Consider the following 25,568-nt stretch of genomic DNA (forward strand, 5'->3'; position numbering starts at 1 on the left):
TAAAGCATTTCGATTTTTTAAGTATATTACTTAATTCGAGAAAATTAGGATTCTCGGCGATTTTCAATTTTAACAAATTCGTAACAATTAATGGGTTGGAATGATTGTAAGGACTATTTTTATTCGAAATATTGTAAAAAGTATAAAAAAATCAATTATTTGCGAAGAATGCATTTTTTCTGGTTTATTTAGTTTTTCGTTGCTTAACCTTCGTTCGGACGCACCCAAAAAATCTTACAGTCGGCCGCAGTGTTTGAAAATGATCAAAATGTTTGTTTAATCAAATTTTTGGGATGATTATTTAAATTTTGTTATTTCTAAACTGCTTTATTACATGCGATTACATACAGACGTACTAGTAGCAAATACAGCATATAAATAAATTAAAAAAGTTTTGAGTTAAAAACTAATATCAGTTCAATTCAGTGCAGGCAATAATAAAAAAATAATAATAAAACACATTATAAAACTTGACAAACATCAAAAAATTTCATTCGAGTTCTTCCTCTGTTAGTTGCAGTATACGAGGAACGTTTTGACTACATTCTGAAAAATAGCACCGGATATGCGATAAACAAATAGGTTTCTTGCACTTTTTGCAACTATATTTAGTTAAATTTCGATTCTCTTGACACGTTTCACATCTTTTCCGTGCAGTTTCGTTATTTTCATCCGTTCCTTCAACTTATTTATCTGCAGTTGCGTAACTTATACACATATCCATCCCTGAAGTGTTAGAACTCCTTCGAGCTAAATAAGATGCAGTTAATTCGTGGGATAAAAGTTTCAGGAATGATTTTCTTCGAACAACACTTTTATTATTTCCAAAATAGATAGTTTAGGCATTAATACTTCTCATATTAATCATGGAAAAGTATACAACCATAGGTCAACGTCTTGCCACATTGTACGATGCACACATTTTATCTCCAGCTTCTTCACCGCCCTTGGTTTGATTATAAAACATGATAATCGAAGGTTTCATCTTAAAACCCGTCTCAGGATCAATAGAATTATCTTCCTTCATACTTGTTGCCAAAAGCACGCATTTTTCTGGCCTAGGTACATAGAAAACCAAGGTACTCTATTGGAAGTTGAGGCTTATTTTTTTTTCACAGTACCAATCTATGACAGTTTCTACTTTCGTAAAACTCTTCTATCAGTTCAAAACTGGAAAACAAATTGTCCTGATTGGTATATGGGTTTATATAAATTCGCATAACGACATCCATTGGACAATTACTTAATGGGTAAAGACCTTCGGGCTGCAGTTCAGCGTATATTTCCAAATTATATAAATAAAAGACTTTGGCATCAACAAGTGCATAAATCTTAATTCCATTCTATCCTAATCCTAATTCCATTTATTCGTGATCTATTGAACAAAGCTACATCTTCCACGAAATCCTTCCAATTATTCGTCAACGATTACGTTTTGACAATTGAAACTTTTAATACTAATAAACAATCGGAATTTTTCAATGTCATCTCCATCTGATCCCCAAAGATTTCTCTGTTGCTGCTGTAAACACTAGCCAAAATTAGCAAACCTTTAAAGGCTTTCAATTCGATGATATCAATATGTTTTGCATCTCTTTCGCGCTGAAACAAATTGCTTAAGCTTCCAATGTACTGGTTAGTATATTGCACAATAATCTGTAAAACTTCATCATTCATTAGGTAGCTCCAGCAATCTAAAGGAGTTTTGGCTGATTTAGCCCCACCTATTACCCCTGGCAATTTGCCAATAATACTTCCACTTTTATATCATATTCTTTTTGATGAAATCATTTTTCTCCAGTTGAACTTCTCTTTATCTCTTTTGCCCTTACGTTTTCCAGCAAAGTAACTCTCATTTTCTGAATTTTCCTCATCTGCAGTCTCTCTTCATATCTTCTCCGTTTCAGCTTCATCCTCAAACATTAATTTTTGATGTTCTTCGATGTCCTTGAGATTATTTAAATTATATTTTTCATTACAGTCTGCCTTATGTGAGGTATTTCGGTCCTAGAATGAAAATACAAAATTACATATTTAATCGGGGGCGACTTATCAATTTGATATATGTGCAGTACAATATTCAACAAAATTTTTTTGAGGAAAGCTTTGTCTTATACAAATATTTTATATTAATACTTACCACCAAAAAATATAAAACTTAAAAAAAGAATGGTATAATTTTGAATGTTTTTCGCTGTTTTTCAACGGTAATACGTTAAAAAAATTATTATTACTGTTTCTAATATTAATACATTGAATTTTCCAATTGACATTATGTGATGAGAAATTTTTTCATTTTTAAGACAATTTAGGTAACTTTTTCGGTAATTGAAGTTGTTTTCGTTGTTTAAACAATAACTTCAAAAGATATCATCAGGAACACCTCCCGGACTTTTTAAAAAAAATTACGAATTGAAACAATTTTGCAAACGAATGCGCCATTACGCCCTGAACTAAAACAAAAAAGTACAATAATCATGGGTTGGAAACTTGAATCAACAAACACGGATACTGTATTCATTAAATTTTTGCCAACTTAGATAAAATATAATACTTGTTTTTATTATTACTATCGAAATCTATATGACGGTTCAATAAAAACACTTGGATGGAACAACGTTATAGTTTACATTAATCAGTCAGGCGACTCTTTTAGTATATTATGTATATCCCTCAAATGATAACAGTCAGATAAAATTCCAGTTGGGTTTTTCTTCTTTATTTTATCCACAAGTGACGTTTGAGGAATGTTCTCTCACAAGTAAAAATTGTCAAAGCTTACATAAATATTCAGATACAAATGCCAATCCTCAAATTACTGGGCTATCGACTATCTTCCAGTAAATTGGCTTATTACAATTTAATCCGGTCAATTTAGACATTCGAAGTTACATACATTTCCATCAAACTGAAAATTGTTTAAAATACAATTGAAAATAAAATTTGAACGTGTCCCATCATTTCCGTTTATGGAAAAAATTTTATTCGGGGTCAAAGGTCAAAAAAAATTTTTTCGCAATTTTCGCCAAAACGGTGTTTTATCATAAAAATACTTTGGACAAAAATTGTAGATCATAAAATTATCTACAAAAAACGTATCAATACTTTTTTCCTACAAGCCACTGTTTCTGAGAAATAATGACTCAAAAAATTGTAAAAGTTGTATTAAATGGTTTCAACAATATATTTTCAGCAGTAAACTTTTCTTACAACATTGAAATGAACCGCGACTTGTGAGTATTTGTAAGAAATTTCTGTTGACTGGTTGAAACTATCAAAGTTCATCAAATAAATTATCAGTTGACGAAGATAGTGCTAAAGTTTGCCGATGTTGGTATGCAGCTTTGGTATTTCTCGTGCTATTAAATACGACAGTAAATCTGAAACTTTTTGAATCGTTATATCTCAGAAACGGTGGCTCGTAGGAAAAAAAGTAGTCATACGTTTTTTGTAGATAATTTTATGATCTACAATTTTTGTTAAATGTATTTCCATGATAAAACTTACCGTTTTGCTGATAATCGCGAAAAAATAATTTTTTGAACTTTGACCTTGAATAAAATTTTTTCCATACACGGAAATGATGGGGAACATTCAAATTTTATTTTCAATTGTATTTTAAACAATATTACTGATTTTCAGGTTGTTGGGAATTCATATAGCCTCACTCTAATTTTTTGGTCTAATTTGATCGGACTAATTTAATCAAGAGATAAAAGTTATCGTGTTGTCGATAGTTCACACTTATCTCATAGAAAAATTCTATTTGATAAACTGGGCCTCAGTCAGTCGAAAACTCGAAAAAATTATCAAGTAATCAAAAATAGTTACCAGGTTTTAGTGAGGTTGGTGTAATAACAACAAATTTGAACTATAATACGATGAAAATAAGACCTAACTAAAAACTATTAACTTTTGTTAAGAATTCCGACATTTTTTTTAAAGATACAACTTGAAATCATCAAAACAAACGAGAAAACTGGTGAAGTTAAACAGACTATATCGTACCTTCACTTTTATTATTTATATTTTTCTACAGTCTTATTACTTTAATGTGTACGCTTGCTATTTTGGCAATAAATTTCCTGCTTTTATTGGTCGTGCTTTCGTACCTAATTTTTCTAAATTCCTTCGTTTGCTATTGTCGTGTTAAATTACAGAAAACAAAACAGCAAATTAATACCAAACAACATTACTAAATGACAAAAATGTTTATTGAGTTTTTTGTTTGTTTCAGGATGGTGACACCGCTTCTGACAGTGATAGTGATGATATGGAAATGAGTGAGGACTGTATAGACAATAGAGAAAGTAGCATTTCAATGAACCAATCTCAAGAAACTGAAGGTGATCGTGCTATAAATAAAAAGGAAAAATACGTCACAAATAACGTTAACCCTAAAGAAAAACCGGAAAATAACGGTAACGAATCATCAACAATTTCACAATCAACAACAACAACCAAAGATCAAAGAAAAGAGATTACATTTTCTCATGGCACTGTAAATAATATTCCGACGTCAAGATTTGAAGGCATTTATGTAGCTTCTTCCACAGCTAGTGCGTCTATACCGGTAACAGAGGCTGCATGTGCTTTACCTACAAATACTACATCTTCGTTCGTATCTTCCACTAATACTCCGTTGTTGTCTGTTGGTACAAACCCAACGGTACTTACTTCAGTCGGAGGTAACTCCAATAGACTTCAAGCGCTTCCATTAGTTTTACAGACCCCTGCTGGTATGGGATATGCTTCAACACCTGATGGAATGATTTTAGGATTACTACAAGGACCAAATATTACTCAACCTCAATTTGTTGCTATTCCAATGAGTGGAATGAATATGGACAATCTAACAAACGCCAAAGTTAAAACAAACTGTGATTCATCATAAGATACGATGCATTTTTCCCTTTCCCTTTGATTTGTGTGATTGTGACAATTTGTTTTGGAGTTAATATTTTTCCAAAGTATATCATTTTATGTTTATCAGTGTACAGAGTTACATTTTTCAATAGTATATATTACATTAAATATAATAAAAATGTATTTTTCAAAAAATTATCATATTTTTATTGAGAGTTTTTAAAAATATACGGATCTTTACCATTTTCATTTGATTTGTCTTACGGGTTACCCAGAAGACTTAATATCAAAAATATATAAGCTTAGTATGAAATTCTGTAGTATTAGAACTAAATAGAACGTTTTTAATTATTCAATTAATTAATTAATTTAATTTTTAATTATTCCACAAATTATCATATGTTTTTTGGTTTTTCGGAAATGATACGAAGATGGGACGATCACTTGAAAGAAATATTGAAATCAGGAGTAGATGGAGGATAATGGATTACAACCCAAGATTGGAATAATAATGGAAATTTATTGCCACCAAGAATTACTAGAAACCATACAGATGCAAAAGAATGGTAAATCTGCTGAAGAAGGAGAAGAAATATGATCAGAATTGATAAAATACCGTGGAACTCTACTAAAGACGAGAATCTATGAATTAATAGTATATGGGAACAGAAGACAATTTCAGAAGCGTGGAAAATGGTACCAATACAATAGAAATGGAAAAAAAATTAATGCAAAAACTACGCGCTACTAGAAAAATTGATTGTAGACTATCAATGCAGGTTTAGGTCTGAAGATCAATCATAATCCATATTTTCACACTAACTCAAACGTAAAGAATAGAGTATGAATATGATCCGCCAATTTACAGTTTTCATAGATTTCCATTTCATTCTGTCTATAGAAATTATTTATACAGCATTATTAAAGGTCTTAACATTCCAAAAAAGTTAAGTCTCACCAAAATAGAACTCGAACATACAAAAACGAAGAGAAAAATGCGAACCAATGAATATCAAAATGTTTCCAGACCAGCACAGGTTTAGTTATCCACTGTACAATATAGTGTTATTATATATAATACGTAAAATTAGTTAATTGATTGTGGTTGCTATTCAATTTTTTTTCAATTGTATTCTATTCAATTGAAAGTTATGTTAGCTTGAGTTGTTATGAATAAAGTTGAATTATGATAGGGTAAGTCATTATACTGAAAGTTGTTCGTACTGTATTCATTTACATACCGAAATTTGCGTTTTGAGTCTTCCATGTAGTGAAAGTGACAGACTGCAAAACACTTTCGGGACGCTCTGGAGTAGACAACTTTAACCTCCTTAAATATGACTTTAGCCACTTCAATTTTGACAGTTGACAGTTTCACCTCGATGATTTTGCATAACCTTAAATTTTTAATTATCTGAAATAAGTCGTTTTATCCGAAGTTTTGTCTAAATTAATGAATAATAATGAATGATGATGAAAAAGAAAACATCGACGATTAAGAGTTACTCGAATCCACGCGGCACCTAATTTCACCGAAGAAAGCAACATTATTTTCTTTCCTCAGTGTAATTGATATTTCATGGGTTTTTAATGCAGTTTTTGATATTAGAATTCAGAAAATAGATAATGGATGAAAAGTTACTCATCAATACAATAAAAAAAATAAAACTGCATCAACAAATCATGAAATATCAAAATAACATACATTAAATCACAAAAAAGAGAATTTTTATAAATGATTCATAAACTATCAATGATAAAAAAGACCTCAATTATTTAAATACAGGGTGCGGCAGCATAACTTCCTTTTTTCAAAAGTTAATAAAACTTATTGTATGAATCAGAAAATTTTTATTCGTTTTTTATAATACAGGCACATACATAAAGTTTTGTTTTACTGAGTTTTGAAGATCAAATCAGTTAGGTGATGTCCCCCATTCTCCATACACTGAGTAAACCGATTTCTGGCGTTTGTCATGACTCTTGCCAGCATAGCAGGCGTTATGTTGGCAATTTCTTCCTGGATGTTCGTCTTCAAATCTTGTAGGGTCCTTGGACGGTTCACATACACACGGGATTTCAAAAAACCCCATAGGAAATAATCACAAGGGGTCAAATCGGGAGAGCGGGCTGGCTACTCCAAATCGCCCCTAATTGAGATAAGGCGCTCTGGGAAGTGTTCCCTCAAAACAGCCATCGATGTTCTTGAAGTGTGTGCCGTTGCTCCGTCTTGTTGGAACCAAGTGTCCCCTAAGTCCAACTCATCTAGCCGTGGGAAAAAAAATTCCTGTAACATGTTTACATACCGGTGCGAATTCACTGTCACTGTGACTTCATTTTCCTCAAAGAACCAGGGACCAATAATTCCACGTGAGTAAATTGCACACCACACTGTGACTTTAGGTGAATGCAAAGGCCGTTGATGCAATTGTCGAGGATTGGTATCAGCCCAGTAGCGCATGTTTTGTTTGTTTACGGATCCACACAAATGAAAATGGGCTTCATCACTAAAAAAAACAATAGCGTCCTCAGGAACGACTTCCAGAAAAACCTCACACGCGTTCCTCCGAGAATTGAAGTCACGTTCAGAAAGTTCCTGCACAATTGCCATCTTGTATGGATGAAAATGAAGATCATCATGAAGTATTCTCCTCACAGAACGATCGGAAAGTCCAAGGGCAGACGCATGTTTGCGCGCAGAACGCCGTGGTGATCGCAACACTGAAGTTCTAACTAACTCAATGTTCTCCGGTGATCTAATGGGCCGAGGGACTCCAGTTCTTCGTCTTGTCACACTTGCAGTTTGTCTGAACGTAGTGACCCACGTAACAATTGATTTCCGGTCCGGGACAGGGGCCAAGGGGGCTAAATTAAAGCGATTCCGAAAGGCGCGCTGGGTTGCGATCACAGAACATCCGCTCGAAAAGTAAACCTCAACGGCAAACGCACGCTCCTCACTGTTCCAACGCATGATGGCGACTGAACTGTGCCGGGACAAAACTTTATAGTCCCCCCTCTCGAACGAGACCACTAGCACTCCGTTACGACATCTACCGACTAAATGGCGAACTTTTTAAAAAAGGAAGTTATGCTGCCGCACCCTGTATAATTTAAAGCTCTATTTTATAGATTTTGATGCAAGTACGAATACTTTAAATGAAATGGCTGCTTCTTATTTTTGAATTGTACCAACAAAGAAAAATTGATTTCTCTTGTTAACAACATGTTTCTATTTTGATTTTATTCTCTATCAAAATTCAAATACTTTCAATCAAACTAAACTAAAATAACTTTCACTTTGACAGACTTTAATTTGGGAAAAACAATTGAATAGCAACCAAAATCAATAAATTTCATATTTGTTTAGTTTTTTTATCATTGATAGCTTTCAGTTTCCTAAATTTTGTTATTTGATGTGTGTTTTTTTGATATTTCATGATTTATTAATGCAGTTTTTTATCTCAAAAAATAGATAATGGATGAAAAGGTCCTTATCAATACAATAAAAAAAAAATAAAACTGCATCAACAAACCATGAAATATCAAAATAACATACATTAAATCACAAAAAAGAATTTTTATGAATGATTCATAAACTATCAATGATAAAAAAGACCTTAATAATTTAAGTATAATTTGAATCTCTATTTTATAAATTTTGATGCAAGTACGAATAATTCACTTGATGGCTGCTACATATCTTTGAATTGTAGCAACACATTTCTATTTTGATTTTATTCCCATTTTGATATTCATATTGTAGGTTAGGATATATTGATTGATATAATGACGCAAAATGTCAATGTCAAAGTCAAGTCATATTTTGATGGAAACCGAAATATGTCGAAACGTCAAAGTTTTACTTGATATTTTGAATAAATTTTCTATTAAAAGACATGAAATCTAGATAAATACTCACGAAAATAACAAATTCTCACATGATTTATGAAAATCCCTTGACTTTTATGTATACTATATGCGCACACAGTGCTTTATATAGTTAACAATAGGGAACCTATAGGTATGTGTGTGTGCTTAGTGGTTCTTCTTATTTAATACAATTCCCAAGCTCTTACTGAAATAATGACCACAAAACATATTTCTATTCGATCTTATTGTTATTTATATTCTATTGTTATTTCTAACAAAAAATATCTTCTAATGGAAATTGTCCAGACATTGTACCTTATTTCACAAATATATCAATTGTATTAACAAATTTAGTATGTAAGATTATAGTAGTGCCTTAAATTTATTGTTATCAACTATGCTGAAAATATGAAACTCCATTCGAATAAAGTTTGTAACACCAAGAATTTCGTTTCTTTCAATTATCCTAAAAACAACTGAACGCTTCCTGTGGGGCGCGCCTCCCTAGGATCTAGACTAGTTTACGTGGGGGGTTACTATCACATCAAACTGACAAAGACAAATAATTACTATTAACTCTCAAGTTCTCAAGCTCTCAAGTTCTCAAGCTCTCAAGTTCTATAATACGATGGTGATTCAAATATAAGCCGGAATTGAGTTATAAAAAATATTATTATTAAGATACAGAGCTGAAATCCTTTACAGTTTTTCTAGATAGTCTCTCTCACATTCTACAAACTTTTGCTGTCTCTCCGGAAGCTTTCGGATTTCTTTTTCAGTATCTCTCTGCTTGTCACGTAACCATCCGCATACAAAGTATGCCATCACCGGATTACTTTTAAATCGCTGTCCCTCTTTTGATGCGCCAAATAAATAATAGTCGCCTAGCGACAAATCTGGACTATAAGGAGGGTGTTCCAGTGTTTCCCAAGTCAATTCGTTCAACGTTTATATTGTAAGTCGAGTTGTATGCAGTCTGGCGTTACTATAATACTGCACGTTCACAGTTCGTTGTTCAGTAAGAAAATCGACCCCAATTACTCTTCTCATGTACTAAAATACGGTACAAAACACCTTCACCTTCGCTTTAATTGGCGCGCCTTCGTCCATCCACTCCATAGGCGCTCCTTCGACCATCCACTCCATAGGCGCGCATTTGTCCCTCCACTCCATAGGCGCGCCTTCGTTCATCCATTCCATAGGCGCACGTTTTTCTCCGGAATAAAGTGGTGTACACAATATTATACATTTTATAATTTTTATCTTTAATTATAAGGATTTTTGATTCAATGTCTTTCTCAATAGTTCATATATCATACAATTACGTGATTTATTAATATTTTAAATGTTCCTTTAAAATTTTAATTGATTTATAGTCTATGATCTCAGTATATATTCTTTTTTACAACCTAAACTCTAAATTTCATAAATTTAACTTTCCTTATTCATATTTTTATTCATCACACATAACTTCTTTTGAATAAACTTTTAATTATTTTCTTTAAAATTATAAATTAATGCCTTTTTCTATAACAAAATCCTCCAAAATCTTGACTGTATCAAAGATAGGACGAGACCAATATTCCTTTCATAATTTCAAGGTTTGAAATTTGAAATTTGACTTACAAATATGAAGGAATTTCAAGTATAATAACGTGTATCATCACAATATCATATATATTCGTAGTGGGGTGTCGTAAAATTCAACACCAAGGTGTACTAACTCTAATATATTTCCGTGCTATAGTCTGAGAATTAATTAATTAAGAATTGCGGCGTTTTAAATTTTGTTTCTTTTAAAAAAATCAAATTAATCAATTTTAAAAACCAATATTCAAATTTGCTGTAATTTTTACAGAATTTGGTTATTCAAAATCTAACAGCTATGCTTACATTACAGTGAGTTTTTTCACTAATACACAAATAATTTTGAGCAATTTATGTTGTTTCTCAGAAAAGGCGTTTTTTAATAGTTGTTTTGCTTTATCAAAGCAATTAGCAGATTCAATATTCATGGAAAGACCTTCATAATTATCAAGTTTCAAATATATGATACGAAACCACAATAAAAAAATATTCAAAACATTTAAAAACATAATACAACATGTCATCTTTCAAAGGCTAATATTTGGTTATTTGGTATAGTTATCAATATTTCAGCGAAGTGCATTGAGTTTTTCGTACTTTAATTTTTGCAAATTCCTCAAATCTTTGTCTAATTTTTTTAACTGGTCCAATTCGATTAAAGTGGAAGCAAAAATAATTAGTCAGTTTCGCCTCATGGTCGATCTTAGATAATGTTTTATTATTTTTAGTTTTGAAAAAGATCGTTCTGCAGTAGCAACTGAAACAGGCAATGTTAATAAAATACGAAATATTATGATCATATTAGGAAAATCCTCTAAGTTGATTGTTGTATAAATTTTTGTATAAGTTTTTTCTGGAGACAACAACTTTTTCACCAAATTTTTGTAAATGTTGCAATTTTTTAACAATGTCCACGGTAGATATGTCACTTGTTCGTTCAATAAATAATTTTAAAATTTATCAATCTTCCATAGAACTCGAAATTATTAGAGTAAAAAGAAAGTAATTGGAATTTTTCATCATCCACTGATGTTATGATTAGATCTAGAGCATTAAAAAATAATGAACCTGGAACTTGTCACACTCACAATCAAAATGTTTTTCTAATTTTTCACAGTTTTAGACTTTGTTTTTTGAATTAAGGTTCTATGTCTAAGTTGGATGCTATTTCTTTAGCAAAAATCAATAGATTATTGAAACCTTTATCGAAGCGGTGAACTTTCAACAAATTATTCAAATTATTTAAATGATTATAACACTAAGCAACATCAAAGTTCTGTTTTTGAATAATTTTCCAGTGTTAACTTTAATTAAAATATTATATCACAACATAAGAATGTGAATGAGTTCAAAAGCAATTTTTTGGCCAATTTTGCAGCCAATTTTTTCACGTTACTTTCAATGATTCCTTCCTTCACTTATTTCAAATAGAGCATCATAAATCTTTTTAAGAGAATTATTGCATCTATTCTACTAGACCATCGAGTATTCCTTATAAGTTTTGAAGTTAAATTTGGTATATAAGATAAATTAGATTTCAGAACTGACCAGCGCTTGGTAGGAGCTGAAAAAATTTGAGTTTTTGAACTTACGAAAAAAATTGATACTCAAAGTAATCGATCACAACAAGGAACAAAGAAAGATCTCAGTTTAAATAATAAATAAATTTTTACAGCCTAAGTTCTAAATTTATTTTCTACGACCAGTAAATAGATAGAGCTTTAAGTTTATTATTATTTATTAACATATATTTCGACAGTATAAATATATATTTTAAAAATATATTTAAAAATATTGTGTAGAACTTGAGTTACAGCGTTCTGAACACTGAACACCCCCGCCTCGAAAAAATGAGCTCACACTTCCTCCATGAATCCGGATGATTCGCTTATCTGAAACAAAAAAAAACGGCGGTCTAATCTGTAAGCCTAAATGCACGGAATGGATTATCAAATAAATATATAAAAAATTAGACTTTTGGTAGACATTTGAAATGAAAGCTGCCAATTTTGCGTTTTTTTTTTGTTTTTTGCTATGAAAAATCGAAATTTTGGAAATTTTCGATTGATAATAGTTCATTTCATACGTTTACATATGTTAAGTGTGCCCTATAAATTTCAATTCATTCGGTCAAACCGTTTATGAGGTATGATGGAGGAAAGTTTGAAAAACAGTTTTGAGAAAAACCATCGGCTATAGAATAACTAAAGAAATTTCTGTTTAAGCCTGTAGAAACTTGTCTAAACTTGTATAAATGTATATATGTATAAAAGGGGGGAGAGGTATAAAGTCGACGGTACACAATAGGCCCGGACCCCAACTGCCAGCTCATCCCTCCGAATAGCTCTTTCTTCTATATGCTGTATTTTTGAAAGGTCTTCGAATTTTCAAAAATCACTTTACTACCGTATTCTAGACATATTAAGGAAGCTATTTATGAAAAAAAAAACGATTTTTTGAGTCCATCACATCCTTATGTAACAATTCTCAATTATATTTTTCCGCATTAAACATAACTTTTATTAATTTAATTATTTTCTTCGAAATCTATATAGTACTTCACTTTCAATGGTATCTCTTTCTATGACGAAACTGGACTAAAATTCTCAGAATCTTATTTTGGAATCTTTGTATGATTTCTAGATTTGACTGGGAAGTAGTTCCCCACAGCTGGATTCTGTATGTCCAAATGGGCTTCATAATGGTTTTATATGCTAGAATTTTATTTTGTAATGATAGCTGCGATTTTCTATTAACTACCCAATAAAGCTCTTGAAGTCTAAGTCCTATATCTTTCGAAACGAATTCTTTATAGTACATTTTACATTAACTTTTGACAACTGAAAGCAACTACAAAAAACACTTGTTTTTGGAAACAACACATATGGCACGAAATGATCAGTGTATTAATAAAAAAACTGATTTAAATAGCCTTAGTGTAATCTATGCATATATTTTATATTTTGAAAAGCAGATTCAATGTCATCAGTCACCAATTTATCTAACCTGTAAAATTCAACTTCATACATAGCGACATAACTTAATTCAACTTATAAAAATTTAATGTCATTCATAATCTAACCAATGAATAATCAACGTCATTCATAACTACATAACCTATAAAATTTTAATGTCATTCATAATCTAACCAATGAATAATCAACGTCATTCATAACTACATAACCTATAAAATTTTAATGTCATTCATAATCTAACCAATGAATAATCAACGTCATTCATAACTACATAACCTTTAAAATTTTAATGTCATTCATTATCTAACTAATGAAAATTCATAACGATTTGAATAGCAACCATAATAAATAAACTTTATATTTATCTCAAGCGTAAAATTTTAATACCGATTCTTGTGTATCATATGAATCTAATAATTTTTTTAAAAGAAAAAAACAAAATTCAAGATATATCCTCAATTAATTGATGTAGATGATTTTTAATATTGTTATACTTTTATTCATATTTTTAAATTGTATTTTAAACATAATTGGAAAGTAATCTTCACCAACTAATTTATGAGCGTTTTAATTGTACTTTGTTGTTTTATAGATCTTATCAAGATCTATCTGTATGTAAAAAGGCACGATGATTGGCGCATGGGCAGAAGAGTTTCTGTGGAAAAAGTAAGCAAATGCATTATTCTCACGAAAAATCAATAGATAAAATGAAAATTTAGTAATTTTTGTAAGGTTAGGTTAGGTTAGGTTTTTTGATAAAAATAATGCATTTTCATACTTTTTTTACAGAAACACTTCTCCGCATGCGTCAATCATCATGACTTTACACATACAGATAGATCTTGATGAGATCTAGTTATCCATGGTTCGATTCCTGAGATAATGGCCACTTCCGGTATCTCCGGAAGTAAATGTTTCCGCATAAAATACATACGATAAATCTTATGTTACCATCTATACATAAGTATTCGAAAGCTCGAAACACATATTAAAAAGAATATACTTCGGTGTTGGATTGCCGAATCCAAAAACCAGAACGCTTATGTCAATAAATCTAAATGATTGTTGCCTGTAAATGATTTGTATAGATTTGAAATATAGATATATATCCAGGACAAATTTTCTACGCAAGGTTTTTCAATTGGATTCATTCAAAAGTAGTAAGAAACTGAAAATATGTTTTTTTAATTATGAGAAAAACCACAAAGCTCAAATGTCACTTGGAATAGAATTATTTATTTGAAGGAATAGTGGTCGAAAATAGTTAATACAACCACATATTTCTGTTAAAGAGGCATTGCAATTGATAACACTATTTTTTTTTCAGAATGAAAACATATCAGGGGCCGATTCAAGTTACAGTGGTAGTGATGGTGAGATGGATACAGAAAACCCTTCATCAGGTTTTGCACAATCAGATATTCCTAGTTTTTCTTCAGTATCACCACCCTCATCTCCATTTCCATCAAGTAAAACTCCCGCCACATCCACACAATCTTCAACATCAACAACGAAATCTCAACATAATCCAATTTTAGCACCATTGGTCTATCAAACACCGGAAGGAATGATGTACACAGCAGCGCCTACTACGGGAGGTGTACTACTAAGTTTAGCTCCGACAGATGGTAGTAATACTCATCGGCAATTCATAACTATTCCGTTATCAATGGTGGCGTCGAACGGTCAAGGTGAATTAGATTTATCGAAAAGGAAATGATCATTTGACCCAATGATAGTTCATTTGATTATCTCAAAGACAAACCTTCGATTATATTATATCTAATGAAAATCAATAAAGGGCTAAGTATTTCTATGTAAAATTAAACAAGATTTCTACGAAGTAGCATAAAAATATAACTATGGATTGAATAAGAATTTTGTAGCAAATGAATATGTGGATTTTGTTTTCGAATTTCCACAGCAAAATTCAAAATATTTTACATAAACAGGTAAGAGATGAATGGTATAAATGCTAAATATTTTTTAGTTATCGATACATTTTCATTTACTTATGCATATACAGGGTGCTTCTAAATTCATGCAACAAGTCTGGAGGTGATTGCTTGTATGAAATTAAAATGGGTCTTTCCTTTAACAAAATTTCCTCAGCCCACCCATTTGCGAAATATTGGGGCGTGTGTCTAGAATTTAACTCTGGAGATCGAGGAGGCTAATGTTGGGGACCTACTCGACAAATCCAACGGTACATTATTTGAAAATTGAGGAATTCGGATGTTAACAATTCACAAAATCTAACACGTTGATAAATATTAATATAAGAGAACTTGAACCCATTGGATGTGGCAAAGATATAACTGCTCCTCTCTTAAAACTCACTACACAGATGAATGGCTGATATTTAGGATGTTGGCGATTATTCTTCTTTAACATTCCAGTTTCGGATAAGCGGTTGTGAATACGTGCAAATACGGAATGATAAGGCGTCGTTCATGTCGGCCATTCCGGTTTTTGTATACATGTTACAATATTCAGATAATGCAAAAATAACAACCTAAAAACTTAAAAGTAAACTTCGATTGGTAACTAATCAGTGATTTTTCAAGAGGTATAGTATTTAATTTAAAAAAAAAACACAAAAAATTTTCAAAAATTGGAATCGATAGAATGATCAGTATAATTTGATGTTTGAAGATGATTTCATGGAAATGTTGGCCGCGCCTCCGCTTTAGATAGCCCATGCGCAAGGTCCAATTTTGACACACTCTCTCCAACATATCGAATAAATGCTTCAATATTGGCTTTCAGTACGTCACTCGTTGCTGATTTATCCCTGTTCACCGAAATCGGCTTTTAATTTGGCCATTGTTCCGCGTGCTGTGTGGCATGTGACATCGTCTTCTTGAAACTGCATGTCAGGCATGTCCAATTCTTCCATTTTGGACAAAAAAATCTTCAATCATCTCACCGTAGCGCTCGCCATTCACAGTAATGTTCCCGCCATCGTTGCTTTTGAAGATGATGCCGCCGGCCCATAATCCACACCAAACAGTATTTTTTCTGCATGCATTGGTAGCTCTTGGAATGCTTCTGGCAGGTCTTAACTACAGATGCATCAATTTTGCTTGTTGACATTTCCATTCAACCAGAAATGAGCTTCGTCGCTGAACACAATTTTTCGGTAAAAAAGTAGATGTCCCTCCAACTTTGCCAGCGCTCATTCACCAAATGTAAGACGTTGTGGGATATCTTGAGGCTTCAATTCGTGCACCAGCCGTATCTTATAGGTTTTACACCCAAATTCTGTGAATCGATAATTCACGGTCATCAGTAACACTGGCGGATAATGCCGCAAAATTTTCTTCGATCTTCAATGTATCTTTGCATATTAGTAGTTTAATGTCCAATAGTGTGAATTGGGTTTGAAATTTAGTCACAAGCTTCCGAATAGTTGCCTCAGTAGGCCGACCAAACTACTAAATTGGAAGAATTGCCCGATGCGCTCTCTTAATAGAGCATGAATTTTCATAGTAAAATTCAATCATTTACAAGCGTTATTCATTCGTAAATCGATTCATGATTAAATTATAGACCAAACTGAATAAGTTTGACAATGACACAAGACACGATTCACGCGTTATCTGTCAAAAACAGTGTTGCCAAAAAGATACCAGCCAAAAATTCACTCGTTATCAACAACATTTTTTGACATCAGTCTACTAAAATTTGAATAAACATTAAGTAAACATGGTAAATAAATTGTCAAAGTGACAACGGACTACTATTCTGAAACCTTGTAACTAAAAACAAAGAAGAGTTGGTTATTTTTAGAATTTATTATGAATCTCATTACATTTTACTGTTTTTCACTCAATTTATTAAAAAAATTATAAATTATGGCGTATATTTCCTTTTCTCAGTAGCTATGGGTTTTGAAAAAAAAAATACCGATTTTAAGTTATAATTTTAATTTATAAAGCTTTGTGAGTGCACGAAAATCACAGAATTTCAAGTTTCTCGTATTACTAATATTTTAGAAAGAACAAAATAAAAACTCAATTTTAGTTACCACCGTAATTTCATACGAGCATTCACCTCGTGAATTTTGTTGCACTAGTATCAAACGTTGGATCGATTTTATGAGAGTAGTATTTATGGAGTTGCTCATTTATTAATTAAGTTTTAAAGTTGCTGTCAAATGTTGTATGAGAAAAAAATTCATTAAATTCATGATTTGCGGGTTCTACATACAAATTATTTTCAGTGGAAAATAACGAAATATAATTTGAAAACAATATTACGTTTTAAATTTTCTCTTTATAATTGAATCGGTTTTTGTAACAGGTGTAACTCCAAGAAAGTAAACTTTGGGACAAGTAAGAAAAAACTGCTTAAATCAAAATATTTCCCTTAAAATATTTCTTAAAAATTGTCAAAATGTAAAGATATTCAATTTACAACAGAATTCAAAATTTTACACTTGTATCTTTATCCATAATTGTAGTTATATAGCTCTAAAAATTTTAAGAACGATCGCCCCTTTAAAAAAAGAGATAAAAAACAATTGAATTTCAAGTAAAAACTGTTATTTTTAATGTAAGACAATATTTACGATTTACTAAAAAGATAGTAAAATTACTTAAATGAGTTTTAAAGGAGGGAAAAAAGCAAAGATGTAGATTTTAGTCCATATTTCTGATTTATGGGTCATGGATGTTTCTGCAGCTGGTAATCAATCTCTTGAGATCTGTCATCAGTTGGCCAGTCACAAATGTCTTCGAAAAACCCCCGATGCTCATCTGGAATGTAGGCTCTCAGTTTTTTAATATCTTAACCGAAGGTGGGAAGAGAGTATCTGCTTTCGTCTTAGCCAGTAAAAAGTTATGATGAATAATACCATTTATTGTAGGTTAGGCTTCAAATATCCTTTTAACTTAAATTCATAAACGAACATAAATAAAGTACATTCTATCCTTCTTATCTGTGCTTTGTTTTTTTGTTTCTTGTGATAAACAAGATTCTTTGTAAAACTTATTTTGCCATTTTCTGAACTCTAAAACTATATGAGATGATGTAACCTCATGAACAGTGAACTTATTAAACCGTGATGAGTTTTGCAAAATTATGTCATGAACATAAAAAGTGCGGTCGTGTTTCTTTAAGGCCTTAGATATTTTTCCAAAATCTTTGTCATACGGGAGGAAACTGTGGCCGCGAACAGGGAAATACTGAGTGACCTTCTGGAACCGACCTGAATCTGTCAGGTATAGCAGAACCTTGATATCGCTTGGTTTTTGTTTTGGCCTGAACAGTGTATTGGTTTGGTATTGATTTCGGGTTTTCATTAAAAAAAAAACAAAACTCATTCGGGCTTTTTCGTACTATACCCTCATGGTACATAAATAATGTTGTGTCGCCTAGAAAGACTGTACAAGGATGTTTAGTAACATCCACTACAATATTTGGGAGGTTATAATAACAATAGATAAAAATGAGCAGTAACAGCTGACTGCAAATAAGAGGCGAAAACCCAGAAATCAAACGACAGAAACCATAGAGGAAGTGGACTTACGCCTTTTAAAAAAAAACTATTTTGGACTCGCGCCTTTTTAAAATAAATCAAAAAATTAAAATGCTGATTTGACTCATTTCCACTCATGTAAATATATCGCCCTTTTAACAAAAATCGATGTATTCTGATGTTTAGACTACAAAACCAAAAAAACAAAACCTGAAAATCGAAAAAAATGGACCTACGCTGGTTTAAAGAAAACCGATTCAATTGGATATTAGGATAAGCTCTTAGGGCAATTCCCAGGGAGATGGCTACAAGCGAGAGATAGCTAATAGAAAAAAATTCTGGTTTTAATGCCGATGGTACTACTTTCAATTTAGTTCGTTTCGTTTGTTGGTGACTTTTTTTTCGTATAAATAATGGAAAAGTAAGTAATTTGCATTTCAAATATTCGATCTAATTGAAGGTTGTAGCCTAAAAATAATCTTCAAATTTGAGAAACTGATTTGATTAATAGGAAGATATGTCCACAGTGATATAGTATTTACGGGAGTGATAGCGATAAAATTTAATTTGGTTATTTTGGTGCGGACAACGAAAGAATACTGAGCAAGCATATAAAAGACATGCAGTCACGAGGTTTTTCTTTGACTATTAATGATTTAAGAGCTGTTGCATTCAAGTATGGTGAGCAATAAAGAATTAAACACATATTCGTATTCCGATGCTTCATTGAGGAAATCAGAAGGGGTGTCATATTCTAGAAGTCATGGAATGTATTAAGCAGAAGTAAGCTCCTATTTTTAAAATGATTCAGACGTCTCTCAGTGACAATGTCTTAATAAATAAACCTGGCCAAATATAGAATCCCAGTTGCAATTAAATAATTGACCAATTCATGTTTTGGCTGAAAACAGTTCTAAAGCTGTAGGTATCTCAACTTTCTCCGAAAAAGGAGAAACAATCACGGTAATTGGTTGTTCTGATTCTTAAGAGTACGCTTTTAGTGAAAAAATTCAGCAACTTATTGAAATAAACATAAGACATGGAGTGCATATCCACAACAAACCAACACCGACAAAATACTGAACGGTGTCCACTGCTTGTAAAATTAAATTAAGTCAGCAAATGGACCAAACAACTAAGCATTTTTTTAAATTGCATATCAAAATTAGAGAAAAAAGAAAGAAATAAAGAAGATAATTCGTAGATTGTCTGATAGCAGTTGCGACGAAATTCCCTTCGTTTTCAATGAACTAAAACTGAAATCGGAGAAAAAGACAACCGCAGAGGTTGTGATGATCGATATTAGAGGAAAACAATATTCGAAGATATAGTGCAATATTTACATGCCCTGAGTGCATGAAAAATGTAGGGCAGGGTTTGAGGGAATGTCTTCTCATTGCGATAATAAGAAAAATACTTAAATGATCTGAAAGGCAAAGGGAGAGGCAGAAGATGTACTCTCCCAGACAATTATGGACATCATTCCTAGATACCTTGAGAGATGTCCAGTTCTAGTTTTTTTTAAGGTTAACATGATATTTTTTTAATTCAGTAAAGTAATTTATCGTTGATTTTTGATGAGTTATGAATAAAGTTTAATTTTCTATACAAATTAAATATTCTATTGAATAAAATTCGTCCTCACTAGAGTTTTAAAGTTACTAGGGCCATCGCCCACGGAATTTCCCTATATGTTATTATTATTATGTAATAGAGAAATAGGACTGTAAGCTAACTCTAACTATTAAATTTTCACAATATGTGAAATTATTTCAATGGTCAACTCATTCCTAGTTTAATTGAGCATATTGACTCAATCCAGCTCCAACAAAATTATGATCAATATGATTTTATTTGATAGATTTCTCTTGATTTGAAATTACAAGAGATTATAAAGAAATATTCAAATAACAAAATTAAATAAAAAAATAACAAAATTTTCAATCTTTGTTCTATAATACTGGATTATTTTCTCATTTCTCATGTTTTTTTTTATTGATTTTTCCCTTTCTTTGTTTTTTATTCTAGCTAATATATTTTTTATTATATTAATGCATCTATATGTTTTTCATTTTAAGTCTCTTCTGTTTTAAAATTAGTTTTTTTTAATAATTTTAATAAAATTATTATTATATAATAATTTTATTAAATAATAAATATACTATATTTAATAATTGAATTATCAAAAAAACTATTTTTGAAACAGAAGCGACCCAAAATTAAGAACATTAAGGAGAATAATCAAAAGTTCTAAGAAATAAGAAATTAAAGAAATTTTTTATATATAAATTTCTGCCAGAAGAGAAGGATTTAGGATATGTGGTATCCTTCTTTCTTATTTTGGCCGTTCCTCAAAGCTCTGGTATATACCCCGCCTCTAGATTGCTTAAACTGAGATGTGATAGAAATATTCAATATTTCTATCACACGTCAATTTGAGTCCCATGAATTTCAAGTTTTGACAAGAATTAATACAATTTAAAGCCACCACAAATTTTAATTAATTATTTTCCATACGATGAATACATAAGTATTCGAAAGCTGGAAAAATATATTAAAATTAGTCTATTTTGGTGTTTTATTACCACGTTCCCAATAAGAAAACGCTTATTATTCTGAAATTCCATTATCAATGATGTTTTAATATTATTTTCGGATGTTTTTTATTAGAAACATGAGAATTAGAGATTCCCTCATCATCGTACAGTTTGATCTCATTACATCCGTTGCGACTGTCAATATTGTCGTCAAACTTCTGTACTGTTCCCATTTTATTCCACTCTTTGTTTTGATGTTTTTCAAATTTCATAGGTTACCTGTAAATTTTTCTTTCAATTTTCTCTATCTTTATCACTTGTATTTCTATATTTACTTCCGTTCCCTATTTATCATATTTTCTTCAAATTTTGTTAATTGTTCTTCATACCTCCCCTACAACTTTGTAGACTCTTAATGCAATAATTTTCTATACTCTTATCCATATCTTTTTATTTCTTATATTATTCTATTATTCATTATTCTTTATAGCTTGAATTCACTATAATTTATTGTTCTCATCTATTTTCATGTTTTATTCATAAATAAAAACTACCACCTAAAAAAAAATTGAATAAATAACATATTGAGCGCAAACATTAGGGATTGACGTACGTTCTGTTGATTGAGTCAGTTGAAACATAAAAACTGTAACAGAAAAACACAATTTGGGGTGTTTGCTGCAATACGTATACATATATTGTTGCTAAAACATTTCAATTTTGAACTATTTTAAACAATCGAGGTATGAGTTGATCTAAAATAAATAATTAAAATATTAAGAAAGTAAATATAGTACTTCCAATATCAATTGCAGATTAGAAAAACTCTTACCGACAATTTTGTTTGATGTGCCATAGGCGTAGATACCTCATTTTATAAATTATAATAAATTATTTTTATAAATACTTCTAAAAATAATATCTGTATCTTATGCGGGAAAGTATTCATCAATAGCAATCGCATCATTAAAAATTGGACGTTATTTAAACAGATGCAATTAATTGTAGTCCTACTTGAAACTACAACTGAATATTAAATTATAAAACGTAAATAGACGAGTAAAAAGTAACTGCCTGTAAGGGCGTTTGGTTTAAACAGGGTACCAGACGTGAACTGAGCCCTTTTTGTACCCCAATCGTTCTTTTTTCCGGAAATCGAAATTTCAAAGCAAAAACCATAAATGAAAACTGCGAATAAAACAAAAGAAAAAACATTTCAATTTCATGACTACTCGATAAATGGGAAATTTATTTACTCTAGTTAACTCAGCAATTCTTATTATGATTTCATTATCAGATTGCTGAATATTTTCCTTTTTTAAACATGCGAATATATTTAAATTAACTTGCTGTATTTGTATATCTACATCTCTACTATTAAATTCATACCTGTCTTTTTAACTCATTACACTGTGCAATTTCATTGTCTTCATTCGCCCATGGTCTATAGAACGCCATATTTCCATTTATTTAAAGAAATTTATGAATTGAATGAATCTCACCAAGCAACGCCACTCTTAATCGCAGACTGTCTGGCAGGAATACTTCGAAAAAATAGCGACAGCTTCGGTCAACTGTCTTCTGCAATTGATATTGGAAGAACTATAAATTTGTAAGTAAGTGATTCAGAATTTTATAAGCGATGTACTTAATAGTACAGGACACAATTTATTTTGTTATAAGAAAGTAATATAATCGATCACTCTCCTTCTATCCAAAGAAACCACGTCTCAATTTTTTTACTACTAATTAATATGTGTTCATAATTCAAGTTACCTACATGTAATGAGGTGTTCGGTTTATATGGTTTTGTTTCATTATTGTGTGCACGAAGTTTAGTTCCATTTTTGGAATGATTTCAAATAAAAAAATTACTAACAAACCAAAAGTTAAACGAGGACCAAATAATTAACTGTATTGAAAAATGGGGATTTTAAAATATTATGTGTGGTTATTGTTGTTGTTAACCTTTCTATTATAATTTGTATTCATATAATTCTAATACGTCAGTATGTTAGATTATCATTTTTGGTCAGTTTTTCATTGTAATAATTAATTAGTGAAAACGTTAGTTTGCAATAAATGAGAAATCAAAAACTTTTCATAGTTTATAATTTCAATATAATCATGTACTTCCATTCTACTCTTTAACTATTTTAATACTATTCCATTATCTTAAGTTATCTGATCTGAAGCTAAATTAGAGATGATTCGAAATTTGTGTATCCATGGAGTTTAATGTGTTAAACAATAATTTACACAGTAAAGATCTAGAAAAATATTTGTCAAGGAAAATATTCAAAAGATATTCAAGTGAGATAAGAAGTTTTTAAAGCATATTTTTGAATTGTTCCATCAAATTCACTTCCATGAGTGGTGATTTAAGCAAGTACTTACTACTGAATTCACAATTTCAAACTTTACTTGAAAAATCAAAAGATACTCCTTATCTAACACCATCATTCCAAATGATATGCTAAAATTCTTAACGCTATGACAGAAATTCAGTGATGAACCAATTATTTCAAAATATATTTTTATGGAAAAGTTCATACAAGAAAGAGACATTCTTAGGTCTTCCATACCCAGTATCCCGGAACGAAATATTACTATTGCAAGAGCAACCAATATAATTACTAAACCTCACCCTTACCTAACCTAATCACGTAGTAAAAAACATATTAATTCAATAATAATGGTTCTTACACCGAACTTTCATCCCTCATCATGATCCCTCTATTCAAAGAACAGAGAATACTTTAATTGAACTATTTTTTTTAGAAACACAAATGGGTGAGACTACACGAAAAAACTCACTATCAATCATGGTATTTCTCAAAATTTCACACGCTTCCTAAAGTCACAAACCTACTTTATCAGTAAGACTGATAGTACCCTACAGAATTTATTGCACAATTATTGAAACTGAAATGATGTATAAGGAACTTATTAATTTTCCAACTTTTCAAATAACTAATAACTATTATGAATTAATAACAAATTTAACCATAAAAAAGAAAATAGACTAATGAACTAGAGAGAAATTGAAAAACTATATTGTTTACCAAAAATTTATAAGCCTACGCTAATTATAGCATCAATGAACACTTCAATTGAATCTCTTACTAATTGGTCAGCTGAAATTGTGAAGAAATCTTATAGTTATAACAATGATTATTATATCAATTTCTACACCTTCACCATATATAAATTTAGTTATTCCTAAACTCTCCGGTATATTAAATCTACAAAAATTAAGATACCGTACAGTCATATCCTCAATATTCAATCTTTTTTACTAAAATGAAGGATAAAAAACCAACTAATAAATTGATTAACATAGTTTATGAAATTCCTGGGTTAAATTGGGATAAAAAATATTTTGATCAGCTTAAGAGGTTACTCACCAATTGGATAACCTCTCACAAAAGTGATAGCAAATTATATCCTGATAGATGAGCGTTGACACTAAGAATAACTACAATAAATGCCTATTTTTAGAAACAACACATATTGCTCTAAATTATCAGTGTATTAATAAAAAAACTGATATATCTCACCTAAAGAGAATCTCGGATAGTGTCTTCTTCCAAAATTACGTAAAACTATACAGAAAAATTTATAATAGGGTAATAAAAGCTTCCAAGGATATTTATTGTAATAGGAGACTCACCAATTGTCGTGATGTTGCTAAAGAAATATGATCTGTTGTGAATGATCTTAGAAATAAGGCTTCTTCATCGATAACAATCTCCACTTCACCCGATAATCTTAATAATTACTTTGTGAATGTACGAGTTCTAAAACTTTTTAACAATAAACGAATAACCACCCTACGTCCACCCTTCTCTTGATATTGGCTCCAAAGTGGGAGACGAAACGTCGAGAATTTTCAAAATTGCAACGCGGTTCAATCGTTACGAATCCAACGAAATTGATGAATATTTGGAATGGAGTTTAATTACTAGTTATTATCTGTAGACGTCAGTGATACCGTTTATAAATACTGAATAATGATGTTACTTCGAAATTACTATTAATGAGAGTATTCATTGACGATGTTCTGTTCGGAATAAAAATGATTATTATGGTTTTTTTTTCATATCTAATGAATGCGGACAGACAAGAAGAAGATGATCCCTGTGTACTGTACCACTTAAAAAAATCCCTCTGGATTATCTGCGGACAGACAAGAAGAAGATGATCCCTGTGTACTGTACGAATTCCAAAGAATACCATTGGATAATCTGC

General features: G+C 31.0%; 1 protein-coding gene across 2 annotated transcripts in view; it reads left to right on the forward strand.

Annotated features, from left to right (window-relative positions):
* The window catches only part of LOC130443769 (serum response factor homolog), a 258,199-nt gene extending 239,579 nt beyond the window's left edge, over positions 1–18,620 (forward strand). The window contains exon 4 of one of the 2 annotated variants that reach the window (XM_056778577.1): positions 14,626–18,620. In XM_056778577.1, the coding sequence (XP_056634555.1) occupies positions 14,626–15,018 (393 nt within the window). In that variant the 3' untranslated portion in view covers positions 15,019–18,620. Of the gene's footprint in view, positions 1–4,237; positions 6,101–14,625 lie in introns of those variants that run through there. The other variant, XM_056778576.1, reaches the window with a different exon arrangement.
* The last annotated feature ends 6,948 nt before the right edge of the window (positions 18,621–25,568 follow it).

The sequence above is a fragment of the Diorhabda sublineata genome, chromosome 5 (genome assembly GCF_026230105.1).
Source record: "Diorhabda sublineata isolate icDioSubl1.1 chromosome 5, icDioSubl1.1, whole genome shotgun sequence".
NCBI classification, from domain to species: Eukaryota; Metazoa; Arthropoda; class Insecta; order Coleoptera; family Chrysomelidae; genus Diorhabda; species Diorhabda sublineata.